General features: G+C 38.8%; 1 protein-coding gene across 3 annotated transcripts in view; it reads right to left on the bottom strand.

Moving 5' to 3' along the window:
• CDK14 (cyclin dependent kinase 14) overlaps positions 1–27,278 on the bottom strand; it is a 496,475-nt gene that overhangs the window by 101,478 nt on the left and 367,719 nt on the right. For all 3 annotated transcript variants that reach the window (XM_081147672.1, XM_081147670.1, XM_081147671.1), the window contains one exon: positions 12,503–12,551. In XM_081147672.1, the coding sequence (XP_081003798.1) occupies positions 12,503–12,551 (49 nt within the window). The remainder of the gene's footprint in view (positions 1–12,502; positions 12,552–27,278) is intronic.

The raw sequence follows: 27,278 nt of genomic DNA, 5'->3' as shown, positions 1-27,278 counted from the left end.
GAGCTACCGCACTGGACGTGCGGATACAGAACCTGTCCATCAGCGCGTCAGGATCCACAGACAGTGCTGCTCTATTGTCCTTAAACAATCTGCTACAGCTTCTCAAAGTTTCTAACGTTTTAAAAAAGAATTGTGTAGTTTATACACTGGGAGGATTTGGTTCTTTAGATGTAGAGGAGAGATTGGATTGAGAGACTGTGAATGTAACCAGAGAGAAGAGTGCGGGGTCAGGAACAAAATCAAGATGGATAGAAAATGTCCCTGTGGAAATGTGTTTCACTCCCATGGGAAAAATAACAGACATCAGAATTCTTTCAGGGATCACAACTAAAAAGTAAGAGATGTGAGGTAGCTGAATTCTAAAATAGGAGAGGAAAGTCTCACTTGACCACCACATAAAATTATAACTGTGGGTATAACCTGATTCAAATTCTAAACTTCAGTCCTGGGTGACAAGAAACAACAGACAAATGGAAAATCCCATTTGTAGTCATCTAATAGATAAAATGACGTGCGTAGGTCCATTTGGTGGCCAAGGCACGGAACCTCGTGTAATCCTTAATTAAGTAGCCGAGATAAGTGCTCCCAAATCATAAAAATATTCACCATCTAAGCAGATACCTAAAGTGGCAGAGAGGGGCAGACAATCAAAATGTGAGGCAGCTCAGGCTTTCCTACTGGAGATATCTGACCTATTTTGCTAAAGGGGGAAAAAAAAATCAGTTGCTTATCTCATATTTTATGGCGATAAGTAGCTGTCCTCTAACCTTTTTTTCCCCAGAACATGCTGCCCTCTACAGGACACGTAAAGATATGTATACGTAAGGGTTCAGTTACATCCCCATCAGTAGGGTCAGTAGGAAAGGCGTGAGAGAAAACACTGGAGGGGGTTGGTTCTATCTGTTGTCTGAAATGCTTTAGGATCAGGACTAGAAACAATCAACATTTATAAGCCTCTAATAAATTTTACTGCTTGAGCTGACACACACCTGAGAAACCATAAATGGTACTGTAGTCCTATGAGGGCATTTTCCCCAAGAAACTCAGCACTGTGTGTCAACAGTCATTCTTTGGTTTTAAGTAGTGAGAGGAGGGAGGTGAAGAAATAGGAGGAAGAATGGTGGATGCGGTTGGGCAGCTTTCACTCTCATCTCCAAAGTGTATCAGTTTCGACTGAAAGCTCAATATATGAAAACTAAGCTCTGAGGTGGGAAATAAAAGCTAATGCACTTAAACGAATGCAATATACATGATTTTATCCCTGCTAAGAGTTTAATCTTTTAAACCTTGGCTGCAGTGAAGTGGGCAAAATCTGGCCTCAGAAATGAGAACTACTCTTCATCTTGACTTCAAATCGATTCTTCCACAACAGTTGTACCATAAACACACACACACACACACACACACACACACACACACACACACACACAGCTGGTATGTTTATTGGTTTAGTCACTAAAGGATTTCGCTGGACAAACATCACAAAGATGATGGCTGATTTAATTGAACTTATGATCAAATGTTTTCCATTGCAGGAAGAATAGGAAATCACTTATGGGGAGATCGGAATAATTTAAGGGAAGTTCTCTATTTGGCATTATGTTTGTATATTGAGTCTTGAGGGATTAAATACAGCTGAGGACTAGCAGAGCATTCACATGCAGATATGCAAAGGTAGGCTGTATAACAATGCAACGAGGGCCAGAATACTGATGCCTTTGAGTTAATATTTCTATTCATGTATATCTCATTTATAGTCTCAGTAATAACATCCACACACATATACACTCACTGGAGATTTTAACTGTAAATCACCACTAGATTTTCTAAGATCCTAAAAATGTCAGAATCATCTAAAAGTGCTTTTAGATAAGACAAAACAATTAATTTGGGGGTCGTAGACATGTGTTTAAGGCATTTTAATGTACCTTTGTTGTTGTTAAAGACAAAATGAAAGTCACTCCCATGATGGATACAACGAGGTAACATGGGATTTGTGCCTTAAGGTATGGACTGAGCTCAGTGTCTGAAAGAAGGTGGCCAGTGACCTTCGGAGTTCCCTACCCATTTGCTCCCCAGTGATGACACTCGGACCAAACCAAGGCCATGCTCCTGGCCTTTATTCACTGTACTTCTAGAGATAAGGTACCTACCCTCCCTATTTAAAAGCTGTAAACAATAAGAATACTTTCATTCTCACCATTAAAACCCTTAGGTCAAGTGGACACCCAGGGGCTACACACCTAGTTTAGACTTAGTTCACATATAGACAGCATTGTGAAAAGGTCTACCAGGTGTTTTGAATCTGGTAGCAGTGTTTGTCTATGGATTTCCTTCATTCCAACTAGAAAAACTGTCTAATAAATGTGTCTCAAGACTTAGGATGAATCAAAGTTTTACATTAATTATGTACAATGCTATTTGTTAATATATCACTCTTAGGAAAGAACTGTTAGGGAGGGGGGAATCTTGTTTCTACACAAGAAGTATTTTAAAAATGATCTGGTGACAGAGCTGTATAGTACCTGCTCCTGGAAAGGTAGAAGGAATATTCCAGAAGAAGTCTGGGGAACCTGTACAGCAGTGGTATTCATGTTCAAGGACAACTGCTTATTTGGAATTGAACAGAACGCTCTGACCGGCAGGGGAGGCAGGGTGTGATAAAAAATAGAAGAGAGGAAAGATAACGTTTGCCTAAGGTACCCTATCATTTACATAATACCCTACTCAATCCTTGCAAAATCCTGCCAAGGGTTTTGAAGATTGAAAAACAGGATCAGATTGGTTAGTGAACTTCCTGAGTATTATATGACGCAGTAATGAATCTACGATGGGAACTTGATCCCTATGATACCAAAGATTATGTTGTTTTCAGGCATTTTCTTGCCTTTTGTGCCAATAATGAGCTTTGCAGCCTTCTTCTTTTCTACTCTTTCTTGGTTCATATCAACAATACTTACTGACTGTGTATTCTTACAAGGTCAGCAGGACCACTGTCTACACAGCAGATGTCAGATGCACATGTCAACATGAGTAAATCTATTAACTGTATCTTCACAATGAGTGGAACTTGAGCCCCAGTTTTATAGAAAGTCTCCCCAAATGATGAGGGAGACCCCTTGTCCCTATAAATGATTGGGTTCCTTGTCCAATCCTAATTTTGAATGGGGAGGGAGGGCGGGGGATGAAGGGGATCTAATGTACGGTGACAGAATATGACCTGACTTTGGGTGGCGGGCACACAGTGCAATATACAGATATTGTTACATAGAAATCCACACTTGAAATCTATATGATCATATTAACCAATGCCACCCCAATAAATTTAATTAAAAAAATAAGTGAGACAACAACAAAAAACAACAACCAAGGTCAAGTGTGAAGTGAGCGACAGTGGATACAAAAGATGACATTGTCGAAATCATCTCTTTGTCCAGTGACTTCTTACATTCATCTTCATTTTGAGGCCGACAATCCACTAAACTCATAAATATTTTCTTAATCAAAAGAAAATAATATAAACAAATATTGAGGAAAGGGATCTCATATCTGGTGTTTCCTATAAATAAAGAGCAGTAAAAACTTCTGCATTTCTGTTCACACTTCATTTTGAAAATGTGGCAATTTTCAATGTTCTGAAGCTGAGGAATTAGCATATGTACCCACAGAGGCCCAAGGGAGGCTCATTTAGAAAGTAGAGTCCCTCTCAATAGTACCTTATCTGTGGTGAAGGGGCAGCTGAGCCTGTATGATTTTTGAATGGAGTTAGGGGAGATCAAGGGGACTGGGAACAACAGCAGAGAGGTGACTTCTTAAGGGGGTTCAAAAAGGGGAAAGAGTTGTGTGCCTAACCCCTAGCAGTTCCCAACAGAAAAGAGAGAGAGAACAGGAGAAGAGAGCTTGCAACAGGCAGTGCCCCTGAGGAGGGAACAGCATGGCTTCCGGAGGGAAGGAATGTCTGCTTGATGTTCTTTGATACTTCCACTATTCCCTCTGCAGATTTATTACACTTACTTGGTCCTCCAGAGCTATTATCTTCTCACAGTGTTTACAAATACATGACAGCAGTGAGAAGCAAAAATATAAAGCAAGATCTCTGGATACTTGCGTGCAAAATGCAAGGACTCTTGAGCATAGAATTTCCAAAGCATCGGGCACTCACACTCATCTGACACTGGTGGGCACTGAAAATAAAGGAATAGTTCACATGTTGATCTATAGCTGTGCCACCCAGTGTGGTAGCTAAGCATGTGGCTACTTACATTTAATTCAATTTAAATAAAATTTCAAAATTCAGTCCCCAAGACAGACTAGCCACATTTCAAGTGCTCAGTAGTCACAGGAGGCCAATGGCTGCTGCTTGGGCAGTGCAGAGACTTTCATCAAGGGAGAGGACTCTACAGGACAGCACTGATCTGGCAAGGGCAGAAATGTCAGACTAAACTTTTAGTTCTCTCAGTGACTATGAGCTTTCCTGAGAATAGTCTCTTTTTTCTCTATGCTAGGGGTGGAAAATAATTTCTTCCTTACATATAATTTTGAGGATACCTAATGTGAACCAGGCAATGTGGAACCATCAGTAAGGGGCCTGTCCTTGTCCCCTGATGAACCAGAGATCAAGCAAAGCAGACTGTGACTGCTGGGGAGGGCTGGGTTTGTCTCCCTGCTCTGCCTCACCCTGTGACTCATCCTTAAGTAGGAAACCCCAGTAGCAACTTCTGGAAAGCAGAATGGCCCCAAAGATGTCCACTTGGCAAACCCTGAAGCCTGTGAATGTTAGCTTTTATGGCAAAGACCTTCTAGATGTAATTTTGCTTAAAGACCTTAAAATAGGGAGATTAACCTGAGCTATATTGGTGGGCCTTAGAAGCAAAAAACTCTCGCTGGAGGCAGAAGAGAGGGTGGAATTGATGCCATTGTGATTAGCTATTTATTAATAATAGGAAGAGAGCAAAAGGGAGGCCAGACATTATAAGCATGGCCATCTGGACAGCTTCACCAGGAAGCTGCAATTTCACCCTCCTGGGAACGACTGGTCCATTCCATACAAATCACTGGGGAAAGGGGTCCAACAGAGGGGAGATGGACACATGCACAATAAAGTCCAGGTGACATAGGGAAGGTCCTGTCAGTCTAACCTGGAACAGAAATCACTGGCCAGAGGGGGTGGGGCCAATGCAAGCACATGAAAATTTGGGGATACATAATCCCCCAGACAAAGGAGTTCACTCTCTTGGCTCTTGGCTTGTGGCTCTTTCGTTCCTCTGGCTTTGCTCCTGCCCATGTTCTGACCATAGCTATGTGGCCCTGTGGAACCCACATGCAATAGACTGACAGACTGCAGCAGGGAACACAAACTAAGCTCTCCTGATGCTGGACTGAACTGTACAGACATGGAACAGAAACTCTGGGCAACAGCTTTAATCCTAGCCTTGCTAAAGGCATAGCTGGACTTCTTCCTTGGTGGAACAAAGGGAAATGGGGACTTGGAAACTCAGGAATTTAACTCCATGCAAATAAATGCCACTGGTTCTCCCATGCGAATCTTGGAAAATTCTTCTTCTGATGATATCACAAGAAGTGGGGATAGGGAGAGCTCCCCACCGAAGTGGAAGAGAGGAATCTGAAGCATGAGAAGGCCTCACTGCACTGCTGCTGGTTTGAAGGAGGAGGCAGAATGGTGAGGAACACGGGTGGCCTTTGGGAGCTGGGTGACACCCGGCAAGGACACAGGGCCTCAGCCTGATGACAACAAGAAACTTATGTCTGTCACCAGCCTGAATAAGCCTGCAAAGAGATTCTCCCCCAGAGCCTCCAGACAGAGCCTAACCCTTCCAACACCTTAACCCTGGCTTTGTGACACCCAGATCAGAGAAACCAGCTGAGCCCATCCAGGCTCTGCCCAGCAGAACTGTGAAAAAACACCTCTGTGGTGTTTTACGCCAATAAACTTGGGGTAATTAGTCATGGCAGTCACAGAATACAAATACACCATTTTACATTTTGGAGAAGCAGAAGAATTTCTTCAGTTCACACTTCTAGAATCTACTTTGGGGAACAGTTCGAGAAAGCCTAATTCTATCGGCCCCCTCTCAGGGAACCGTGGAGCGCAGCTGCGCCTGGGAGCCCTCTGCTGCTTCAGAAGCATGGTTGGGTTTTGCTCCTTAATGAGCTGGATGGCAGAAGGAAGGTATTAGCTGTACCATAAGAGTGTACTTTGGATGAGGAATCCAACACATAATCTGAAAGGATGAAAAACAATGTCTGTTGCCAACTCCCAGGCCTGGCACACACTGCCAATTAGTGGGTGAGAAGATGGATATTTTCTGTCTATCAGAAGGGGAACAAAAAACTCACGCCCGACAGATAACAAACAGCATGAGGCCTGCCCTGGCCATCACCAGGGGTTATTAATGACACTGAATTCTTGGCTTCAGAAAGAAAGGCATGGACAAGAAACCTGGCAATGACACAAAATGACAGAGGATAATCTCCTGGGGACAATGGGAGTTGCGTGGAATGGGCAGCAAATCTCACTGCTAGGGACTGAGTGGGTGGCCGGTAGGCCTGTCATCTCCAGCACCGAGATTGTCACAAACCCACCTTTTTCCAAACGGCGTACTCCCCAACAGTGGCACGGGAGAGGCGTGAGCGGACGTGGGTGGTCAGCCTGCTGCAAGCACTATTTCCCCAGGACAGAGGAAGTCAAGCTTCTACCCCATCGCAGCTCTCTAAACACCTAAAAACTAGACTGGGAATGAATGACTTTAGTTCCCAGGAGAGCTCTCTCTACTCAAAGTTGCAGTGAAAACAAAATAAAATCAGATATTGATGAGCCCACTCAAATATCAGGGTTTTAAAATTGGTAATATTTCTGTCAAAAGCTTCACACTGGGACATAGATTCCAAGTTACAGTTTTCAATAGCATTGGTCATTTACTCTCACTGAGCAAGGTTTTTATTTCCAGCTATAAAAAGTCAATGTATCTTCCTTGTCTATCTCCTAAGAGTGTTATAAGCATAGGAGGAGGTGACAACGTATATGAAAGCAAATTCTATCCTGCAAAAGGCTGCCCCAGTGTTAACTAGCACACTGTCCCCATTACAGCTATGACTATGGAGCAATGAGTGTATTAAGTTAAACCTTTGATTAGAAACATTTTATATGTTATCACATTTATGCTTTGCTACTATCAGTGATCAGGACTAGGCCTTTGGCAAACCTGCCAGCTTTCTCTTGGACAGCTTTCTCTCTGTGCTCCGGCACCTGCCCCCAACCCACATCTTTGGATAGACTTTTATGCCACCTACTTTGAGGCTCTCTAGGCCTGCCACCAGAGCCTGGAGAGCAGCTCCTATTTTAGAACTTCCTCTATTTCCCTTTCGAGAATCCACTCTGTTAGAAGAATCGCTCTCCATTAGGTGACATGGGGTTTAATGTACCTATAAACATCTCACCTACATAATGCTTTTAGTATCTGAACTAATGACTCATTCTTGTGAAAATGAACATCCCCAGAAACTGCTCTGAACTGTGACTTTCAAGCAGGCAGGTGACAGTAGGAGGTCTCCAAACATTGCCATGTGTGGGTATCCAAGGTCAGGACCAGAGACCTGCTTTGATTTTATTGTTCAAGTGTTGAAACAATATTTTGAAGGGTGTGGTGAAGAACTTAAACCCCACGTAGCCTCCTAATGCTGGACTCAGATCCACAGAGCTGGGCAGCTGAAATTTGCATCTCCAGCTCATCCTTTGAGTTAAGGGAATGGAATCCCAAAATGTCTGGTTAGTGTCTGCTTTCGAGCTTGTGACCCCAATAAACCCATCCTGAAAAAAGTGCATTGATGATGTAAAGAACAGTTTCTTTGAAAATAATGTAAGAAAAAAATCTCCAGGCACTAAATAAATTAAAACTTTTACTTTGAAGTAAATAGAATTATAACAAAAATGATCAACAATGAAAAAATGTGAGAGGAAAAAGATAATTGAAAGATTTGGCTCAACTCAACTGCTCCTCCTAGTGTTAATAACTGTTGTTACCTTCCATTTCTAAACAACTGGTAAAGAAACTGAAAGCTCTATCTTACTTTGCAATATGTTATTATTTTAGAAAATTTTAGATCAACTTAGAATAAGGTACAATAGAAAATGGGGCGTTTCAGTTTCTTGAGAAGGCACTGATTTAAATCTTAATTGATAAGCAACCAAATATGACAAAAAGAAAAATGCAGCAGAGAACCACCAACATAAATGTACAGAATGAAATGTTATTCCTCCAAATATTATTTTAAACACATTTTTACTCACATGTGACACAACTATCCAGCAAGTCATCTTTAAAATACGTATTGGAAGTGAATCATCAAATGAGATAAAATATACTAATAAAAGTTCAGTAACACAATGTTAGGGCTTGTGACTGTGCTGATACATTAAATACACACAGGTAAATGTTTTCTTCTCTATTTTTCCATCTTTGTAAAGGTAGCTTCATTGCAATGTCTCTGTGTTTATTACACATTTTAAAGTATCAACTTTTTTAATTCTTAGGAGAAGTCCAGCTGGACTTACTACAGGAAGGGTTATAAGAAGACCTCGAGCGCGGGAGGAGCGAGCGGGAGGAGCGAGCGGGACGAGGCGGGCCTATCTCCGCCTGTGCAAGTCTGCGCACGGGCTCTGCTCCGTTAGCCATGAGCTACGTTTTCAAGTCTTGTCTTCTGTGACTCTGATGGTTTATCCTCAGTTCTCTTTTTGCTACTTTCAAACCTCCGAAAATTGTTCAGCTGTTAAAAAGTTCCAAAACAAGCAAATGTGTTCCTGGAATCCTACCCTTAACTTTGCTGGAGAACATACACTAAGGCTTCTTCTACAGCCAAAATAATAAAAGATCTGTTAAGTGGCTGAAATTCTTGGTTGATTGCACATACATGCCAATGTCAGACAACTATAAATAGAGAGATTTGAAAGAAAAATAGGGAGAGTCTTTATAACTCCAGTGAAATAAAATGGAATGTTTTGAAGGCAGTCAGAAAACAGTACATGCATTTATAAAATAAGATTTGTGTCCCTTCAGTCCCAAATCCCCTTTGAGCAGGAAGAGCCCACCCAGATCATGCACTTCCAGTTAAGGGAATAAAACAACTTTCTTTTCTTATTAATATATATTTATTATTCCCAACCCTGTAATTAAGATTTCTTCTTCATATTATCCTTTTGAGTTTAGATAGCTGCTAGGTCTTTTGATACGTTTCCCCCATCCGTGCTTTGTTTGCCCAGAATACTAAGAAAATCCTTCAAAGGATAAAACTATGCCCATGGTTACTGGTGTAAATGAAGTCAGCAGGGAGCTGCATGGGTGTTACCTAGGGCAGACTTGGCCCCCAAATAATCTGGGTCACATGTTAGAGCCCTTCAAAGAGACTTGAGGATTCGTCTCTCAAGAAATTCTTACTCGCTTAGGCAGGTTAACATATCCACTGGCTTTAAGAGCTGAGTTAATATGTATTTTTAAAGGCATTGTTACTTAATTTTGAACTGTGACTTACTTCTTTATGTTAACCTACGCATCCTTTATTAACCCATCTAAACTGAATTAAAATTAGTTCTTGCAAATGAGTTCACTCTGTTTTGATCCTGGTACTGCTGTAGAAGAGAATTTACCAATTGCTTCAGTTTCATAATTGTGCTGTAGACAAGCAAATTAGTTAGCAGCGATGGAGAAAGTCAGCACTTGACTAATAGGGTTTAAATGCAGTTTTTCCAAATCTAGACCTCACTCTGAAGTGAGAAACGTTGAAATGTCAATGATGGTTGCAGGGTCACACATCCATGTGGAGGAAGAATCAGTAATAAAATTAATGTCTCTGAATCCTCAGTTCTTTGTAAATTGCATGGGGTTAAAATTGGCTACAGGCTACAGCTTGGCTCTAAGGATTCGGTATGTAACACTGGGATATCAGAAAGTAATATTTTTATAATATTTTTAGTGATGATTTTATTACTTAGTGTTTTCTGAAATAAATCCTTAAGGCAACACTTTCAGGGACTTAAAATTAGCATGGTTCTAAACAAGTCATATTTATAATTTCAAATATTTTACCTCAAGCTCAGCTTTTAATATTTTACCTAAAATATTTTCAAAGCAATCTAAGGTTGGGACTCAGTTTATTAAATAACTTTGAATTAATTCTAATTTTTTTAAAAAGCATATGTGATGGTAAAGATTAAAAGAAAATCATTAACTACAATTCTGTCAACTGATTAAAAAAACTTGACATGAAAATGTAATACTGCCTTCAGTATTTTAGACCTTGTTTTTGGTAGAAAAAAAATATAAATCCCATATTCATGGAAAACGCAAGCCATAAATATCTCTACAGTAATTTCTTAAAAAGACACTATGTTCTTATTTTGTGAAAAATAATATTCCTAAAAATTCTTATTTGCCCTCAAAAGTAAAAGCATATTTACTGATATCTGGTAGCCTTTAAGAAAAATTTTAAGATTGAGCACAACACACATAGTTTTTAAAACTTCTAAAGCAGCACTACCACAGGATGCACATCCTGATTTTTGCCACTGAAATTAACTACTTTTGCTGTGATAGAAATAATCTCTCTCAGAGAAAGGAAAGCATCAGGTCATAGGTGGCCAGACTGAAGTGAAACAACACAAAGCTTGAACACTACTTCAATTTCCTTTTTCTTTTTGAAGACATTGCCTGGGATAGAGCAATGCAAATGGACAAAAGCATCTTCTCTGAGAGGTATCCCACTAGTCACTATGGAATGACTGAACAAGAAAGGCCATTTGTTGGGGCATATATGTTAGTGTGCCCATGATGGCAGATGCTGAATATAAGTCTACAAGTGACAACAATGAATGACTGGAGTAGGCCAAGTGTGTATGGTGAAGGGTCATATCCACCAGAGGACGGCGGGACAAATATCATAGCATCATCCACAGACACATACCCCCGGTCTTTTGTAAACCATTCTAAGTGGATAAGAATTGTTATATATTTTCCTGGACAATTTGGAGGCCATTCTAGTTCTTTCTGGCTTAAGGAAGGAAAAGGAGTTCTCTAAATTAGAGATTATTCTCCACAGATGCTATTATATGTAGATGTGCAATATTTTCCTGTTACTTCAGAGATAGGGTTAGAGATTCAACTGCCTTATCAAGAAGTATTCCATAAAGTGGTTAGTTGGTTGAACAAAACTTTTTGAGCAATTATGAGAGAGGAATGTGTTTGATCATTTCATTAAGCTAGGAACTGTATAATGTATATATTGCCTGGTGTATGAAAACCCTTAATTAAAATAAGTTAGACCACTGATCAGTAAAGTGGTGGTGGGGTGGGGAGAGGGGGGAGTCAAAGGGTGAGGAACACACACAGAATGCTCCCAGCAGAGGGCGTGCCTCCTCAAACATTAGGGAGACTCTAGATACTAAGAACTGACTCTTCAAATAGCAAATGTAAGGCGTGGTGTTTGACAAAAATAATTATACTCGAGTGTTCTTATAAGTATGAATTTAATCAAAATAAACTGTCAAATCTTTCAAATAAGGCACTGTAGAATTTAATGCATTCATTCCATGAGTTCCTCACAATGAGCTGTCCACTGCATCCACTGGCAGTTTTGATTAAAGACATTTTTATTTAAAAAGGTTTTGTCTTACTTTTTACTTTCATAACTTATTGCATCTATAATTAAAATGTAGTAACAGTAAAAAGTGAGACAATAACACTAAATTCCCTCGAGACAAAATTTTGTTCTGATAAATTATAGTATATTTTATCAAAGCGGTTCTAGTTACCGTTTCCATAGCATACTGCTTGAAATGTGATACCCACAATAAAACAAGTGACTCAGTTACTCTGCCTTTCAACTTTCAATGATTTACTAACAGGCAGACTTGCAATAAAAGACCTCTGAATAACTCGAGAAACCCAGGTCTACAGATTTCATCAAATTTCGAAACCAATAAATAAAACTATTTTAACAAGGTCAGGTGACAGAACTGAAATTAAATAAATGGAGTGATGTATGTACTTAGTTTCCCAATAAAGCTTAGGGGAAAAATAAGAGAACTGAAAAAACTTGAAAGATCAATTTTATCTAGCTCAAAAGTTGTCACCAACTTTATTTAGATTATAAAGTCAGTCATTATATTGTACTTAATAAAAGTTATTTTGCTGATGCTAAATGTTTCTTGAAATCTAGTTACAAGAAGATTGACCAAATGAGTTGTAGGCTTTACAGCTCTGAAGCAACACCACATTGCCCTAGGAACACAAACTCGCATGTACAACAGTGTTGGTTCAGGCTGAACATGGTGGCTGGCACAGTTAGGGCTTAGCAACTGCTTGATAGTTAAATGAATGGATGAATGAATAACTGGACGAACAGATGAAAAAAAAGTCATGAAAACTTATCAGGAGAGTTTTAAAAATTAAAAGAGAGTGAGAGAATGAGCACAATCTGTATAAAGACTTACTTATTCCATGCTTGTCTAAGGTGTTTAGAGCTGTACACAGTAAAGCGATCTGAAACAGAAAGAAAAATGATAAACAATCTTTGTTTCAAATGTCTATATTGTTTGAAAAGTATGTTTAAAAAATCAGCTTTTAAAAAGACAGTGTTGGATTTAGCCACACTATGCTAGCCACAGTAGGTCTTCACCTTTGAAACGAGGAGAGCTTAACATTTTAAACAACAAAGTACTGTTTTCTTTTGTCTAGAGTGACTTGTTTCATAATCTGGTTTTCGGAGTGATTACTTCTTAGAATATCAAACTTTTTATTGGGCTGAAAAAAGAAATGCAAATTCCAAACCTCCAAACTATAAGAAGCTTTACAGGAGAATATTGGTGCATCGGTCAAGTGAGACCTTCGGTTTTCTCTAAGAAGACACCTCTGACCAAATACAGTCACGTTGGGTCTCCTTTCTTACACTCTATGACATTTACACTTGCTCAAAGCCAACCATCAATGTCCTATAATGGATATTTATCATTAAACAACTTTTATTCTATTTTTTCAATTAAAACATAACGTTTGCTTTATCAAGTTAAACAACAAAGTAGCATGGAATAGATATTGATAATCTCTCCTGCTCCCATTGCTCACTCCTGGTGATATAGCAATTATTAATGGCTCTGTATGTCTCTTTCCACATATTTCTTATGTGAATAAACACAAACCCATATACTATATACACTATTTTATTTTTTTAGATGAATTGTACAATAAACATTGCCAAAAAATTTTTAGGCATTTAATAATATATACTGGATCATCCTTCAAATCAAGAAAATAGATGTAACAATTGTTTTAAAACTCTATTAATATCCCATAGGCTAGAAGTACCATAAGTTATTTGACATTCTCAAGCTGATGAAAATTTAGGTGGCTTCCTGTTCCTTTCACCTTAAAAACAGTGCTTTATTAAATATCCTTGCACCTCTATCTCTATACACTGATGCTTTCATTTCCGTTGGATATGATGTTTTCATTTCTGTTGGTCAGACTCTCCAATCTAGTAGAACTGCTTGGCAAACTGTATGTACATTTTACATTTAAATAGATGCTGAAAGGTTACTTTTCATTTTCCCACAAGCAATGAAAAAATGTCTCTTTAATAGTATGCATCCTGGCTTGTAAGAATGGTTCAACACATGCAAGTCTAAAATATATATATTAATAAAAAGATAAAAATCACGATTGTCTCAATCAATGAAGAAAAAACATTTGATGAAATTCAACATCCATTCATGATAATAACTCTCAAAAAATTGGATACAGAAGGAAAGTACCTCAATACAATAAAGTCCTTATATGATAAGCCCACAGCTAATATGACACTTAACAGTGAAAGATAGAAAGCTTTTCCTCTAAGATCAGGAACAAGACAAGGGTGACACTCTTATATAACATGGTACTTACTGGAAGTCTGAGCCAGAGAAATTAGGCAAAATAATAAATAAATAAATATGTAAATAAATAAATGGCATCCAAAATGAAAAGTAAAATTGTCTGTTTGCAGATGCCATGATTTTATATATAGAAAATCTTAAAGATTCCGCCAAAAGAGTTACAACTGATAAACAAATTCAGTGAACTTGCAGAACTCAGAATCAATCTACAAAAATCAGTTGCAGTTCCATATACTGACAATTTATCCAAGAAGGAAATAAATGAAACAATCCCATTTCCAACAGCAAAAACAATAAAATATCTAAGAATAAATTTAACCATCGAGGTAAAAGATATGCAAACTAAAAATATAAGACAATGATAAAAGAAACTGAAGACACAAATAAATGGAAAGATATTCCATGCTCATAATTGAAGAAATTAATATTGGTAAAATGTTCATATTACCCAAAGTGATTTATAGATTTAATGCAATCCCTATCAAGATTCCAGTGGCTTTTTTTGTGTTTTCTTTTTACAGAAATAGTAAAAGCAATCCTAAAACTCATATGGAACCAGAAAAGGCCTTGAATGGTCGAAATAATCTTGAGAAAGAAGAATAAAGCTGGAGGTATTATACTTCTTGGTTTCAAACTACTTTATAAAGCTATAGTAATCAAAACAGTATGGTACTGGCATAAAAACAGACACATAGGCTAATAAACAGAACAGAGAGCCCAGAAATAAATTCAAGCAGATAAAGTCAACTAATATTTGATAAGGAGCCAAAATACTCAATGGAGAAAAGACAGTCTCTTCAATAAATGGGCCTGGGAAAACTGGATATTCATATGCAAAATAATTAAAAAATAAAACTGGACATCTATCTTACACCCCTTACAAAAATTAACTAAAAAACCCCAAAACCAACCTAAAGACTTAAATGTCAGACCTGAAACCACAGAAAAAATCAGGGAACCTTGGCAATGAATTTATGGATATGATACACAAAGTACAAGCAACAAAAGCAAAATAAGTGGGACTACAGCAAACTAAAAGCTCTGTACAGCAAAACAAAAACAAAAAAAGAAAACAATAAAAGGTAACCTAAAGAACGGAAGAAAATATTTGAAAACCTTATATCTGATAAGAGGATAAGCTCAAAATATATAAAAAATTTACATAACTCAATAGCAAAAACCACCCCAATATTCCAATTTTTAAAATGAGCAAAGGAGCTGAACAGACATTTTTTCCAAGGAATATATTCAAATAGCCAACAAGTACATGAAAAGTTGCTCAACATCACTAATCATCAGAGAAATTCAAATCAAAACCACAGTGAGATATCACCTCACTCCTGTTCAAACCGTTATTATCAAGAAGACAAGAGATAAGTGATGAGGAGGGTCTTGTACATTCCTGGTGGGAATGTAAATTGTTGCAGCCACTATGGAAAATGGTATGAAAGTTCCTCAAAAAATTAAAAATAGGACTACCATATGATCCAACAATTTCGCTTCTGGGTATATATCTGAAGGAAACAAAATCACTATCTTGAAGAGATTTCTGCACCACTATGTTCATTGCAGCATTATTTACAATAGTTAAGATGTGAAAACAACATAAATGTCCATGCATGGATGAACGGATAAAGAAAATGTGGTGTATATATACAATAGAACATTATTCAGCCATAAAAAAAGAAAAGCCTGCCATTTGCAACAACACAGATGGACCCCGGAGGGCATTCTATGGGGAGGGCATTATGCTAAGCGAAGTCACTCAGACAGAGAAAGACAAACACCCTATAATCTCACTTGCTTGTGGAATTTTGAAAAGCCCCAAACTAATAATAGAAACAGAGATCAGACTGGCAGTTGCCTGGGGGGATGGAGGCGGGTGGGATAGGGGAAAATAGTCAAAAGGTACAAACTTCCAGTTATAAGATAAGTTCTGGGGATGTAATGTACAGCATGGTGACTGTGGTTAACGATACTGAATGGTATATCTGAAAGTTGCTAAGAGAATAGATTTTAAAAGTTCTCAACACTGAAAAAATTATAACTGTGAAGTAGCAGATTTGTTAACTAAACTTATTGTGGTTCATCATTTTGTAATACATACACATATAAAATCTCTTATGTTGTGCACCTTAAACCTATACAATGTTACATGTCAATTATATCTCAATAAAGCTGGGGTGGGGGAAGACAATGTTCTAACAAAGTGAAGCAAAGAGATGCGGAGTGGCCAACATGAGAGGAACACTTCAGGTTGGGTGACAAGGAAAGGCGAGTTTCAAACAAAACAGACACCAACAAAATAAACAAAGTTCCCATTGGAAATCTGGCTGAGTTCCATTAAAGGATAATATAAAATCTTTACACATAACAATATGGTGTCTTTCTGTTTCGACAAGATGTGTGTGTACATTCTCCAGTAAAATTAAATGGTTTCTTTTTCATAGTGATCTCGTTTCTTTTTAATAATTTACCACTCAGTAGGCTTAAATTTGCTTAAATATTTGTTGGTGTCTTTTGTCAGTGTTGTCTGCTTTTAACTCTAAGCTTTCTGAAGGAGAGGCTAAAAATTATTTATATATATTTTTTACAGTATGTTTCACGTAGAAGAATACCATTAGACAAGAAGAACAAAAAGAAATTTAAGGACACAGTTTCCTATCTCTAAAAGCAGAGTTGATTCAAAGGGATGACTGGAAATACTACTGTACAAGGATTCATTCACTTGATTACTGTTTATTGAGCAACTACTGTGTGCCAGGTATACCTCTTGGGGCTGAAGACACAGGAGGGAATCAGACAGAAACCTTCCTGCCTGCATTCCAGCAGGGAATGTCAAGGCTGGAGTGAGCCTGGAGCACAGGGTGGCTGGAGCAGACAGAGCCCAGGAGAGATGAGTGGAGGCTGAGACCGAGACGGGCGGAAGACCAGCTTACGCAGAGCCTTTGTGGCCTTTAAATGTGATCTAGACTTTTTTTTTTTTAAGGATCACTGTGGCTTCTGTTTGAAGAACACACTACCAGAGACAAAACTGGAAGTGGGAAGACCAATAAAAGATTATTACCATTGTTCGGGAGAGAGTTGATACGACTTGGGCTATGGCAACAGGGTGCAGTGAGAAGGGGTCAGTCTGAAACTTTTAAAAAGGTAGAGCCAGTAAAATGTATTGATAAACTGAACATGGGGTGTGACAGAAAGATAGGGTTTAGGATGACTAATAGAGCACTTATTGATCTCCAATTTCCAGGTTTCCAAGATTTGGAATTACATATACAACTCAAATATTCCCCTGAGAATACATTAATCTTTCCATGATGATTCCAAAGTTGTTTAAAATTCTCATGAAGTCTCAGAGTCATTATTCAAGCAGGAGTAATTGTCAAAATATTTAATAACCTGCAAGGCACAGGCATTGACCAATCAGTACAGAAAGTAGCCGCTCTACTATAATGATGTACATTAGCTGAAGATCAGGCCTGATCACAAATATCTACTGATCTGAATCTACAGGCAAAAGTGTTCACCAACAATTATGTATTTATTTGTTTCAAAACAATGTCTACCCCTGGCTGGTTTGGCTCAGCGGTTAGAGCATCGGCCTGTGGGCTGAAGGGTCCCGGGTTCGATTCCAGCCAAAGACACGTACCTCAGTTGCAGGCTCGATCCCTGGCCCTGGTTGGGGCATGTGCAGGAGACAACCAATTGATGTGTCTCTCTCACATCGATGTTTCTCTCTCTCTCCCCCTTCCACTCTCTCTGAAAAGCAATGGAAAAAATATCCTCGGGTGAGGATTTAAAAAAAACAACACAAAGAATGTCTAACGTCTAAATTATTCTCTAGTAGACTGCATTATATAAGATGCAACATAATTCAGCCAGTTGATGTAGAGCAGAAATTTAAATTTAAAGGCATATTCTAGGTTTGAGGATTAACTGACAAAGTAAGGAGAAATGGAAAGAATAGTTCTTTTTGTAAAGGTTTTTTTTAAAAAAAAAATTATTATCATCTAAAGTCTGGTATTTAAAAAGCAAGATATATACTTAAAATTAATTACATCAAATGTCCTTGTAAAACAAATTTGATCTTCTTAACTTTGTACTCCCCACAAAGCAATTTTAATAATTTGCTATGATGTGGGGAGGAAAAAGAATTCCATTACAGATAAAATTAATACAATCTTACATTTACAAGTAAATTATTATTCTTAGCAATTAATGACTATACATAAATATTACTTCTTAGAATTGCTTCTATTTAGAGCTTGACAGAATATGCTAATAGAAATTTTTTTCCAAAATACAGTATGTCAATTTCAGCTGTGCATAAAAGAACCAAAACTGACGGTGAAACATGCCATATGAAAGTAGAAAAAATAAGAAAGAACGAATTGTTCCTACATTTACCTTCTATCGCTTCACATAAACTCTTCGTTCTTTTAGCAAATGTCACCCGGGTACCTGTCTGTGTGCCAGGTGTCGCACTGGGCACTGGGCACAGGAATATGAATGAGTCCTGGTTATAGTTCAGAGGCACAGAAATGTAAATGCAGAATTACAAACACAGGATGAAAAGTGCTGCAATGTAGATACGGACACAGTCCCCCGAGAGCCCAGAGGCACAGCCACTGCCCTCATCTATTTCTTTTCCATGAAAACAAGACAGACTCAGATGCCTGACACTAGGAGTAACACGCAGGACCTGATGTCTTGGATTCAACAGCATCTTTCAGATCCTCACTGCTGAAGTCCACACACAACTTCAAACAGAGCCATTTCTAGCATTTTCTGCAGTATGCATACATTACACTTACATTGTATTTTAAAAACTATTTCCATCAGAAATATAAGTAATGTTCATTAGAATGAAAGCAACATCATTAGCCATGTCAGTTTTGAAAACACAAACGGGCTTACACGAGTGCCCCAAATTAACAGAGGTGTGTTTAATAAAATAGATATTCAACATATCAATAGATATGTGAGTAAACGTGTCACACTACTCCAGTACTTGCCTGCGCGTGTTTCACACTGCTCTTCGTTTAGTTTACTCTCTCGCTGGGTGCTTTAACGTCGGCTTTCTCTTCCCAACTATGTTTAAACTAGAAGTTTAGACTGTTGTGACTTAAAGCGTTCGCCAACTCATAGTACACTGAGGAGTGCAAGTAATTTAAACCTGCAGGCTGATTTTTACCTACTCTCATTGCAGGGCCACTGCAGAGGATGGTCCCGCACAGCGGGGGCCAGGGCAGGAATCACTTGCTCTGCCACATGATGAGGATGGGGGACAGAAGGCTGGGAAGGTTTTCCCTCAAACTGCCAGCCACGCTTTCGCGTTGCAATTCATTGAAATTCCACAGGGACACGAGTGGAAAACGATGCTGTAGGCCCTCACGTCTCCCAGCTTGAAAGGGCTCCACCTGACGTGGCCCGAGGCACTCTGAAAGCAGACTGGAACCCCAAGAGGGTGGACCCCAAATTGGAAATTATTCATCTGCTTAGCGGTATGTACTGCATGGGGCAGGAGAATTATGTTATTCTCCAAATTCTGTTTTCATCCATGTGGGTTTTGTGTACGTTATAACACACTGCTGTGTTTTTAACTTCAGTAACAAGAAAACAAATAGTTAAATCAACCAACCAACAAAAAAACACCAAGTATATGCACAGAAATTAACAAGGCTAAGCCAGGATTTGTAAACTAACATTTTTGTTTCTTTCTTTTTTGGGGGGGAGGGAGGTGAAGGTTGACTAAGCAACAGAGACAAAAATCATAAGAAGTCGCAAATATTAGTGTATCCTTTGCAAATGTGTTTAATATCATCCAATGTAAATAATACTATATTAAGTCAATATATAAGTCAATATAAAAATGACTATGTCCAAAACGCCATTGGAAATATTGGATGTATTTTATAATTAACTCCTCTAAACCTGCGATTTTCAGCCAATGTGCCATTAGAGGCACACCGGTGTGCTGCAAGAATTTTAAAAACATGCGATACCTGACTATTTAGTCAAGGGCATTGACCTCTTGTCCCTTAGATTGTCAATAAATAAATAACAACAGTCAGTACAACAGCAGCCATCCACTGTGAATTAATCAAAACTATGCCTTTTTTTGGTCAGGTCTGCAAAAAATTAGTTTTTGATGTGTCGCAGAATTTTAGTAATTCGTTTATGTGTGCCATGAGATGAAAAGGTTGAAAACCGCTGCTCTCAACCATATATTCAACTATGCACAATGAAATTCCTTAGGATTCTTTTGCATTTGAACAAATGCATTTTTCTTACTGAGCTTGTACAAGTAGTAGGGACGGAAGCAGAGCTGTGGGCATCCTATTACTTGGCCGAGGCATGGACCCCGAAGCCTTTCTCAAGGGTGCTTCGGTAGAAAGAAGGAAAGGGCTCCAGTCCTCTCTAAGGGCGAACAGGGAGCACAGTCATGAATCCCTCTGGTGGCATTTCAGACGGTCACCCCAGTTGCTCGTTTATACAGCAGATAATTCCCCTCAATCCTTCAGGACAGAAGGTACGAGTATTCATTCCTTCTCTTATTCATTCTGCACATATTTATTATGTGCTTACTGTCTGCCAGGCGCTGTTCTAGGCACTGGGAATAGAGCAGTGCACAAAACATATACCATCATAAGTAGCCTTCAATACATCATGGGCACCAACACTAAGGGACCATCAATGGAAGAAAACTATATTTACAAGTGTCCGCAATACTGTACCTTTTTATATTTATTAGGAATGCCAGGCCAGCAGCAAACATTTCAGATATAAAAGAGCTGGACTGAAACCATCTATAGTCTTTAGAAAAGAAGTAAAGCAGAATTCCTGTACAGCAGAAAAGGTTTACCCCGAATAGAAGGCTAAGCTTGTTCCAAACTATGGGCATTAGATATCTCAGCTCCAAAAAAGCACAGTGATCCAAACAGGGCATTTTAGAAATTGCACAATTGCAATTCGAAGCTTTAAAACACTTGATATCCCCAGAATATATGATTGAGATATGACATAGCTCTAGTGTTATCAGTGAGAGGCTTTGATGTGACATATTAACGCCGAACAGAATTGCACTGCCCTGTAGCTGTCACCCGGAGTGGCTTCCTCAGATGCTAACAGCCATCTCCAGTCCTGAAAACAGGAGACTGCAGCATCCTGACCTGCCCTGGCTGCAGCAAACCATCCTTCAACTACTGATGTGCGTATGTTAAAATGAATAATCTTTGAGCAACTTTTAGAAACAAACATTCTGCTATATTCATTAAACTCCGACTTCGGACAGCATTTGGTTTTTCTAATATACATACAAATGTGGGTTTGTGAGGGTGTATTCCCAGGAGAGGTCTTCCAACTATCACACCTTTCCCAACCTAAAAGTCAGGGAACACTTCTCTTTCCATAAGACATTTTTCTCTAGAGAGGCAGAGTTTAATCAGTTAGGCATTTATTAAAGTCTAAAGTGTACTACTCATAAATCAGAATGAATCTTTACAGCTCCCAGAAAAGAAAAAAGAAAGATTTTGTTTCTCACTCTCCGTGTGTCCCCACCCACCCCTCCATCCAAACTCTGCAAAGGGGGAAAGAGATCAGGAAGGGAGCACCGAGAACCTTTTCGGGGAAGCTTGAGCTACCAGGCAGTCTAATCATTTCATGCTACAAGAAAGTAAACTGAGATTAGAAAGGTTGAGTTGCCTGATGCAGGCTAGTGGCAGGGGCTGAGCCAGGACTCTGCTCCAGTCTACCATTACCAAAGAGCTGGGACACATAAGCACAGACAAAGCAAAGTTCCTTTAACCAGCAATACAAAACTCACTTGCAACTCTATGACATTCTGGAAAAGGCAAAACTATGGAGACGGTAAAAAGATCAGTGGTTGCTAGGGGCTAAGGGAGAGAGAGATGAGCAGGTAGAGCAGAGAGGATTTTTAGGGCAGTGAAATTACTCTGTATGATACTATAACGATGGATACCTGTCATCAATCATTGGACCAAAACTACTGAATGAACAACAGCACAGGTGAACCCTAATGCAATGTATGGACTCTGGGTTATAATGATGTGTCAGTGTAGGTTCATTGGTTGTAACAAATAAAGCACTTGGTGGGGCATGTTGACAATGGGGGAGGCTGTGCATGTGTGGGGACAAGGGCAAACGGGAAATCTCTGTACCTTCTGCTCAGTTGTGCTGTGAACCTAAAACTTCTGAAAAAATGAAGCCTATTTAATAAATACAAGTACAAACAATACTCTCCTGACTCCCTGCCCTCTCCCATGTGCTTCAAGTGTCTAATCCTTTCAAATCTAGGAGAGCGAACCTGTCTTGGGTACAAAGGACACGCCAGACAAATGTCTTTCCAAGTTCTACTGACTTTAGACTATTACTTAGAAAAAAGAAAAAAAAAAAATCTTTCAGTGCCTGAGTTTCCCTATATTATACATGGGGCTTATAGCAGTACTTACCTTAAAGAGTTAACTATGAATGTTCAATAAGAAAATGCAACTCAACAGCTAATAAGAGTGCCTGACACATAATAAACATTCAATACTTGTTAGCTATTATTGCCACCACAACTGTTACTAATATGCTTGAAAAGCTGAGCATCTGGTACAATTATGTTATACATGTACAAAACAGGCATATGGTATATAAAAAGCAATGTTACCCTAGGGAGGGCAAATGCTAAGCTACTCTAAATATCCATCTTGAGGCAACAGTGAAAGAAACGAATAGAAATCACAGACGTGCCGATGCTCTTCTAACTCCTTATATGTAATCCTGTGACTCTAATGCCCTAGCAGAGAGCGAGGGCCGGCATTCTGAGAGAGCATCGATTGTCGTTTTTTACAGTCAAGAGATTACTAATTGGGTTTACAAAGCTGGCTCTAGAGGCAAAAGCATCTGTGTATATACATACTTATGTCCTTTTAAAATAATCTCCATTGCAAACATTATTGTCTGTTAGCTACAACGGCTTTCTGATGGCACAGAATCAAGGACACGTGTAAGGGAAGAAAATTACATCAGGTCTTACAACTGAGCTAATTATTAACAGTCAGTTTATCACCCGATTGGTCTGACTTGAGTATCTGGAGCGGAGGGATGTAAAATATTACTCGCATCTTCACACAAACCAAGATTTTTTTTCCCACCTATCTATTAGCATAAGTTATTATTCCATAGTTATGCCTTTGTTTTGCAGCAGAAGCCCTATGATAATGGCTTAAAGGGGTTATAAAATCAACATAATTTTAAACAGAAATGGATTTGATTCACTTATTTTAGCCAGGAGTAGCCAACAAGGCTACTAAGTTAGAAGACCTAGTGTAGGACATTAGTTATTCAGCAAATATTTCCTCTCTCCCTCTCTCACCTTCATGAGTGCGGTCTACTTCTCTGCCCCACTGATGTTTTGTGTAAATGATGATATATTAGTGGCACTGACTTTAGCATATCTGAATTGTGAGCATCACTACTCTTACGCTTTGAGGCCATTAATAAGTAAAATAAGATTTACCAGTACCTAAGCTCCGTGTTACAGGACAGTCCAGCTGATAAACTACTGAGTGACTATATACAGTGGAGTAGATGTTGTGGCTACATGGGACAAAGGGATGACTCATGTTCCGAGCAGGACAAGGCAAGGATTAATTATGCTTGAAATGTGCCTGTGGCTATGGGCCTGCCCCTTGTGCTCCAGTCTCTTGCCACTAGAAGAGCACGCATTCTTTCGTATCTGTTGTTCCCAGGAGGTATGCGTGGAAAGACGGGAACTGAACCTGCAGCTTGGAGGCAAGCCCTGCAAAACCAAGACAAGATCAGCTAAGCCAGCTCACCACACAGGCATTAGCAATTAACAACTACTCACGAGCACTGTCACTCAGAATTGACTGCTACATCTGCTTCTGGCCCAGGGCTACTTGGAATGTGACAAAGGGCTTTCCTCAACTACCTTCAGCTTCATCTTTCTGCCTACCTGCCCCTTGAGGACCTTGTGACATAGTGCACGTGAAAGCACTTGGCAAACAGTGAAAAACAATGCAGAGTATCGCCAACCAGTACTTGAATTTGTTGCCATTATTCTGTGTTTCTAAGAATTCTCAAATGCAAAAATTTACATAAGTTCTCAGGTACAAACACCATGCTGTGCTCTGTGCTTCCAAAGTCCCAGAGACAGAGGAAAGAAAAGCCTTCTTTCACCCTACCCTTGGTTCATTGGTTCACCCACATAGTCACAGCAATGTGGAATCACTGCTCTAGATGGTCAACTGCACAAGGCTTTGAACTTGTGGAGTTCCACTCCTTCCTTGGAGACAGTTTCCTACTCAAGGTACTGTCGTCAGGACCCAACTTGAACATGGGAATCATGTTTACTTGTTTTAGATCTAAACTTCCAATCTTCTTGTGCCCCTTCCTGAGATCTTGATTTTTATGTTTTAGAAAGATGTTTAAAAGTTCAGAGTTAGGACTTTTTGCAATGCATAGGTTTCTGGCTACATATCTTGCGGGTGCACTGTGAGCAGGATAAATATAAAACATCAACTTACCAATTAAAGTAATAAAAAGTGTACGGTTGTTTATGGTATGGAACAACTTAAATGTTCCACTTTTAAGGAGATGACAATTCGTTCGATATCTCTGAAAATTATTTGTGTCTTCATTTAATTCTAATCTCCACCCTTAGGCTAAAACTCTAATTCTTTTCTTAGGTAGGATATTAATCGAATCACACAAATTGGACAATATCAAGGGCTTTAATCCTCTTGAGGAGGCCTGGATTATTGAAGAGACAGAGAAGTCTTTATTTAGTGATTGGCATTCCATATCAACTTTAGTGAGATGAAGTTTGAAAACTGAATTTTACAAAATTCCAAGATTAGGGATATGAAACCAGTCTCCTTAGGATTTTTGTTGTTGTTGTTGTTAAGGTTGTATTAGAACTTCATTTCTTGAAAACTTAATCTTACTACATTTTCTCTGGCATTTTCTAGGCACTCTGCTAGTCTCCATCTTTACTGATGACCTCTACTGAAAATAAATGTGAAATTCTTCAAGCAGATACAGAGGGAGAGATAAAAAGGCAGAGCACAGAGGATTTTTAGGGCAGTGAAACTATTCTGTATGGTAATATAGTGGGGGTTACATGTTATTATACATGCATCCCCAACCCATAGAATATACAACACCAAGAATGAATCCTGATGTAAAAAATGGACTTCTGCCTGGCCGGCATGGCTCAGCGGTTTAGCATCGACCTAGGATCCAGGATATCGAGGTTTGATTTCCAGTCAAGGAACATGCCTGGGTTGTGGGCTCGATCCCCAGTCGGGGGTGTGCAGGAGGCAGCTGATCAATGACTCTCATCATTGATGTTTCTCTCTCTCTCCCTCTACCTTCCTCTCCCTGAAATCAATAAAGATATACTCTTTAAGAATTTTTGTGAGTGTACTGTAAGTAGCTTACATGAAATCCATTGGTGATAGATTAGGGAGGTAGGAGAAAGCCAATAAAGATATACTTTAAAAAAAATAAATAAACTATGGACTTTAGGTGATACTGACATGTCAATGAAGGCTCATCAATATAACAAATATACCACTCTGGTGGCAACGTTGCTCATGGGGACTCTGTCTGTGCATGTATGGGAGCAGGGGTATATGGGAAATCTCTGTACCTTCCACTTCATTTTACTATGAACCAAAACTGCTCTAAAAAATAAAGTCTATTAAACAAAACAAAACAAAGTATGTCCTCATGGCTCAGACATTTTTGTTTTCTCTCCGACTCTCTCAAGCACTCTTTGGGGCAGAATAAGGAGGTAAAGGTTCGGGGTAGGACAGACGGACCCTACAACTGATACACTTCTCCTCTGGAAATGTGCACCTTCCCCTCCAGGATGAGGTCCAGGCCGACAGAAACTAGGACCTCCCGGTGGTCTGGTTACCGGGCTGCATGAAAGGACTCATAGGTGGGCTTCTTGTTCTTGTCTTCCCTTGGCTCTTCTCAAGCCAACTCAGGAAGCATTTATCATGTCTGCTCTTATCCTCAAGCCTCCAGCTTTGCCCATAATGTCTTTCTTGTTTGTCAGCTCCCACGCCTTACACCATCTACACGTTATTCCTCTGTACCCCCATTACCTATTCTGTATTATGTGTCTGAAATGACACTTGTATATCATATAAATAACTTAAAACATACATATCCTACGAGTCACATAAGTAATATCTGTTTTAATCATTCAATACAATTCAGGGCAACAAGCATTTGTTGAATGTTAAAACACGTATTATGCACAGTCTCTGATCTCAAGTTACGAATTGGTTAGCTTATCTTCTATTATATCACATTACTTTGCAGGACACATTTAATAAATGCTTTTGAATGTTGCTGATGAAGATACACTCTATTCACACCAAAGTCAACAAATTAATCAATGTTTTCTAGTGCAGAAACTTGGCAGGCCAAATGCCTACCTACCTTAATTGTTCCTTTCTGCTCTTATGTTTATTCATTTGAGATTTTTTCATATTCTCTTTTGTTTTATTTCTTTAGGATTTTATATTTTAGATACTAACAAGGGGAAGCTAACCTTCTTTAAGGGCCCACATTTGAAACATTTATAAAGAGCTGTGTTGTCACTTAGACTCAACAGGGACAATTGGAGCCGTTAGAGGATGACTCTTGCTTGGCTCAAAAAAGAAGGAAAAAAGTCCATCTAAACTGTTAAGTTGCTATAGTCTTTTAGAACACAGAAGTTAGTTAAAACTTTTAAAGTACAGAGAGTCCTTGGGGCACTGAAGAAGATAAAAGAATTCTCAGTACACACTCTACACTTTCAGAAGAAAAACACTAAGAATAAAAATAGTTTCCCAATGCAGTCATTTTTGGGGGATTGATAATTTATTCTTGACAGTCCCCCAAAAGAGAGGAAGAGGGGAAAAAGAATACACTTGGTTCCCATAACAGGAATTATTCATAGCTCTTTTCCCTCATAAAATAATGAACTATTAGATCTTCCCAAAAAATCCCTTTCAGTAATTTTATGGTGGGTCTGCATTTTATAATGCATGTTTTGTAACCCAAGGAAAAAAATAAAAACCAACAAGAGAATCATTTTACAATAATTCACTCCACTGATTTTTATTAAGTTTCCAATTCCAAACCTTTCATCCCTCCTATAAAAGTTAAATAAACCAAGTTTGAGATTCTTCCTGTTTAGTATAATCATTAAAATTGGAAGTTTCTTTACTGCCACCTACTGGTGAAAAAAGTAACAGTTCATTTTTATAAATTCTGCATTTTTCTTTCAGATTTTCCAGTTTAGGTGTTT

Source organism: Miniopterus schreibersii (genome assembly GCF_964146895.1).
Source record: "Miniopterus schreibersii genome assembly, chromosome: 9".
In the NCBI taxonomy this organism is placed as follows: domain Eukaryota; kingdom Metazoa; phylum Chordata; class Mammalia; order Chiroptera; family Miniopteridae; genus Miniopterus; species Miniopterus schreibersii.
Note: the sequence above shows the minus strand (reverse complement) of the source record. Positions and strands in the feature narration are given on the sequence as shown.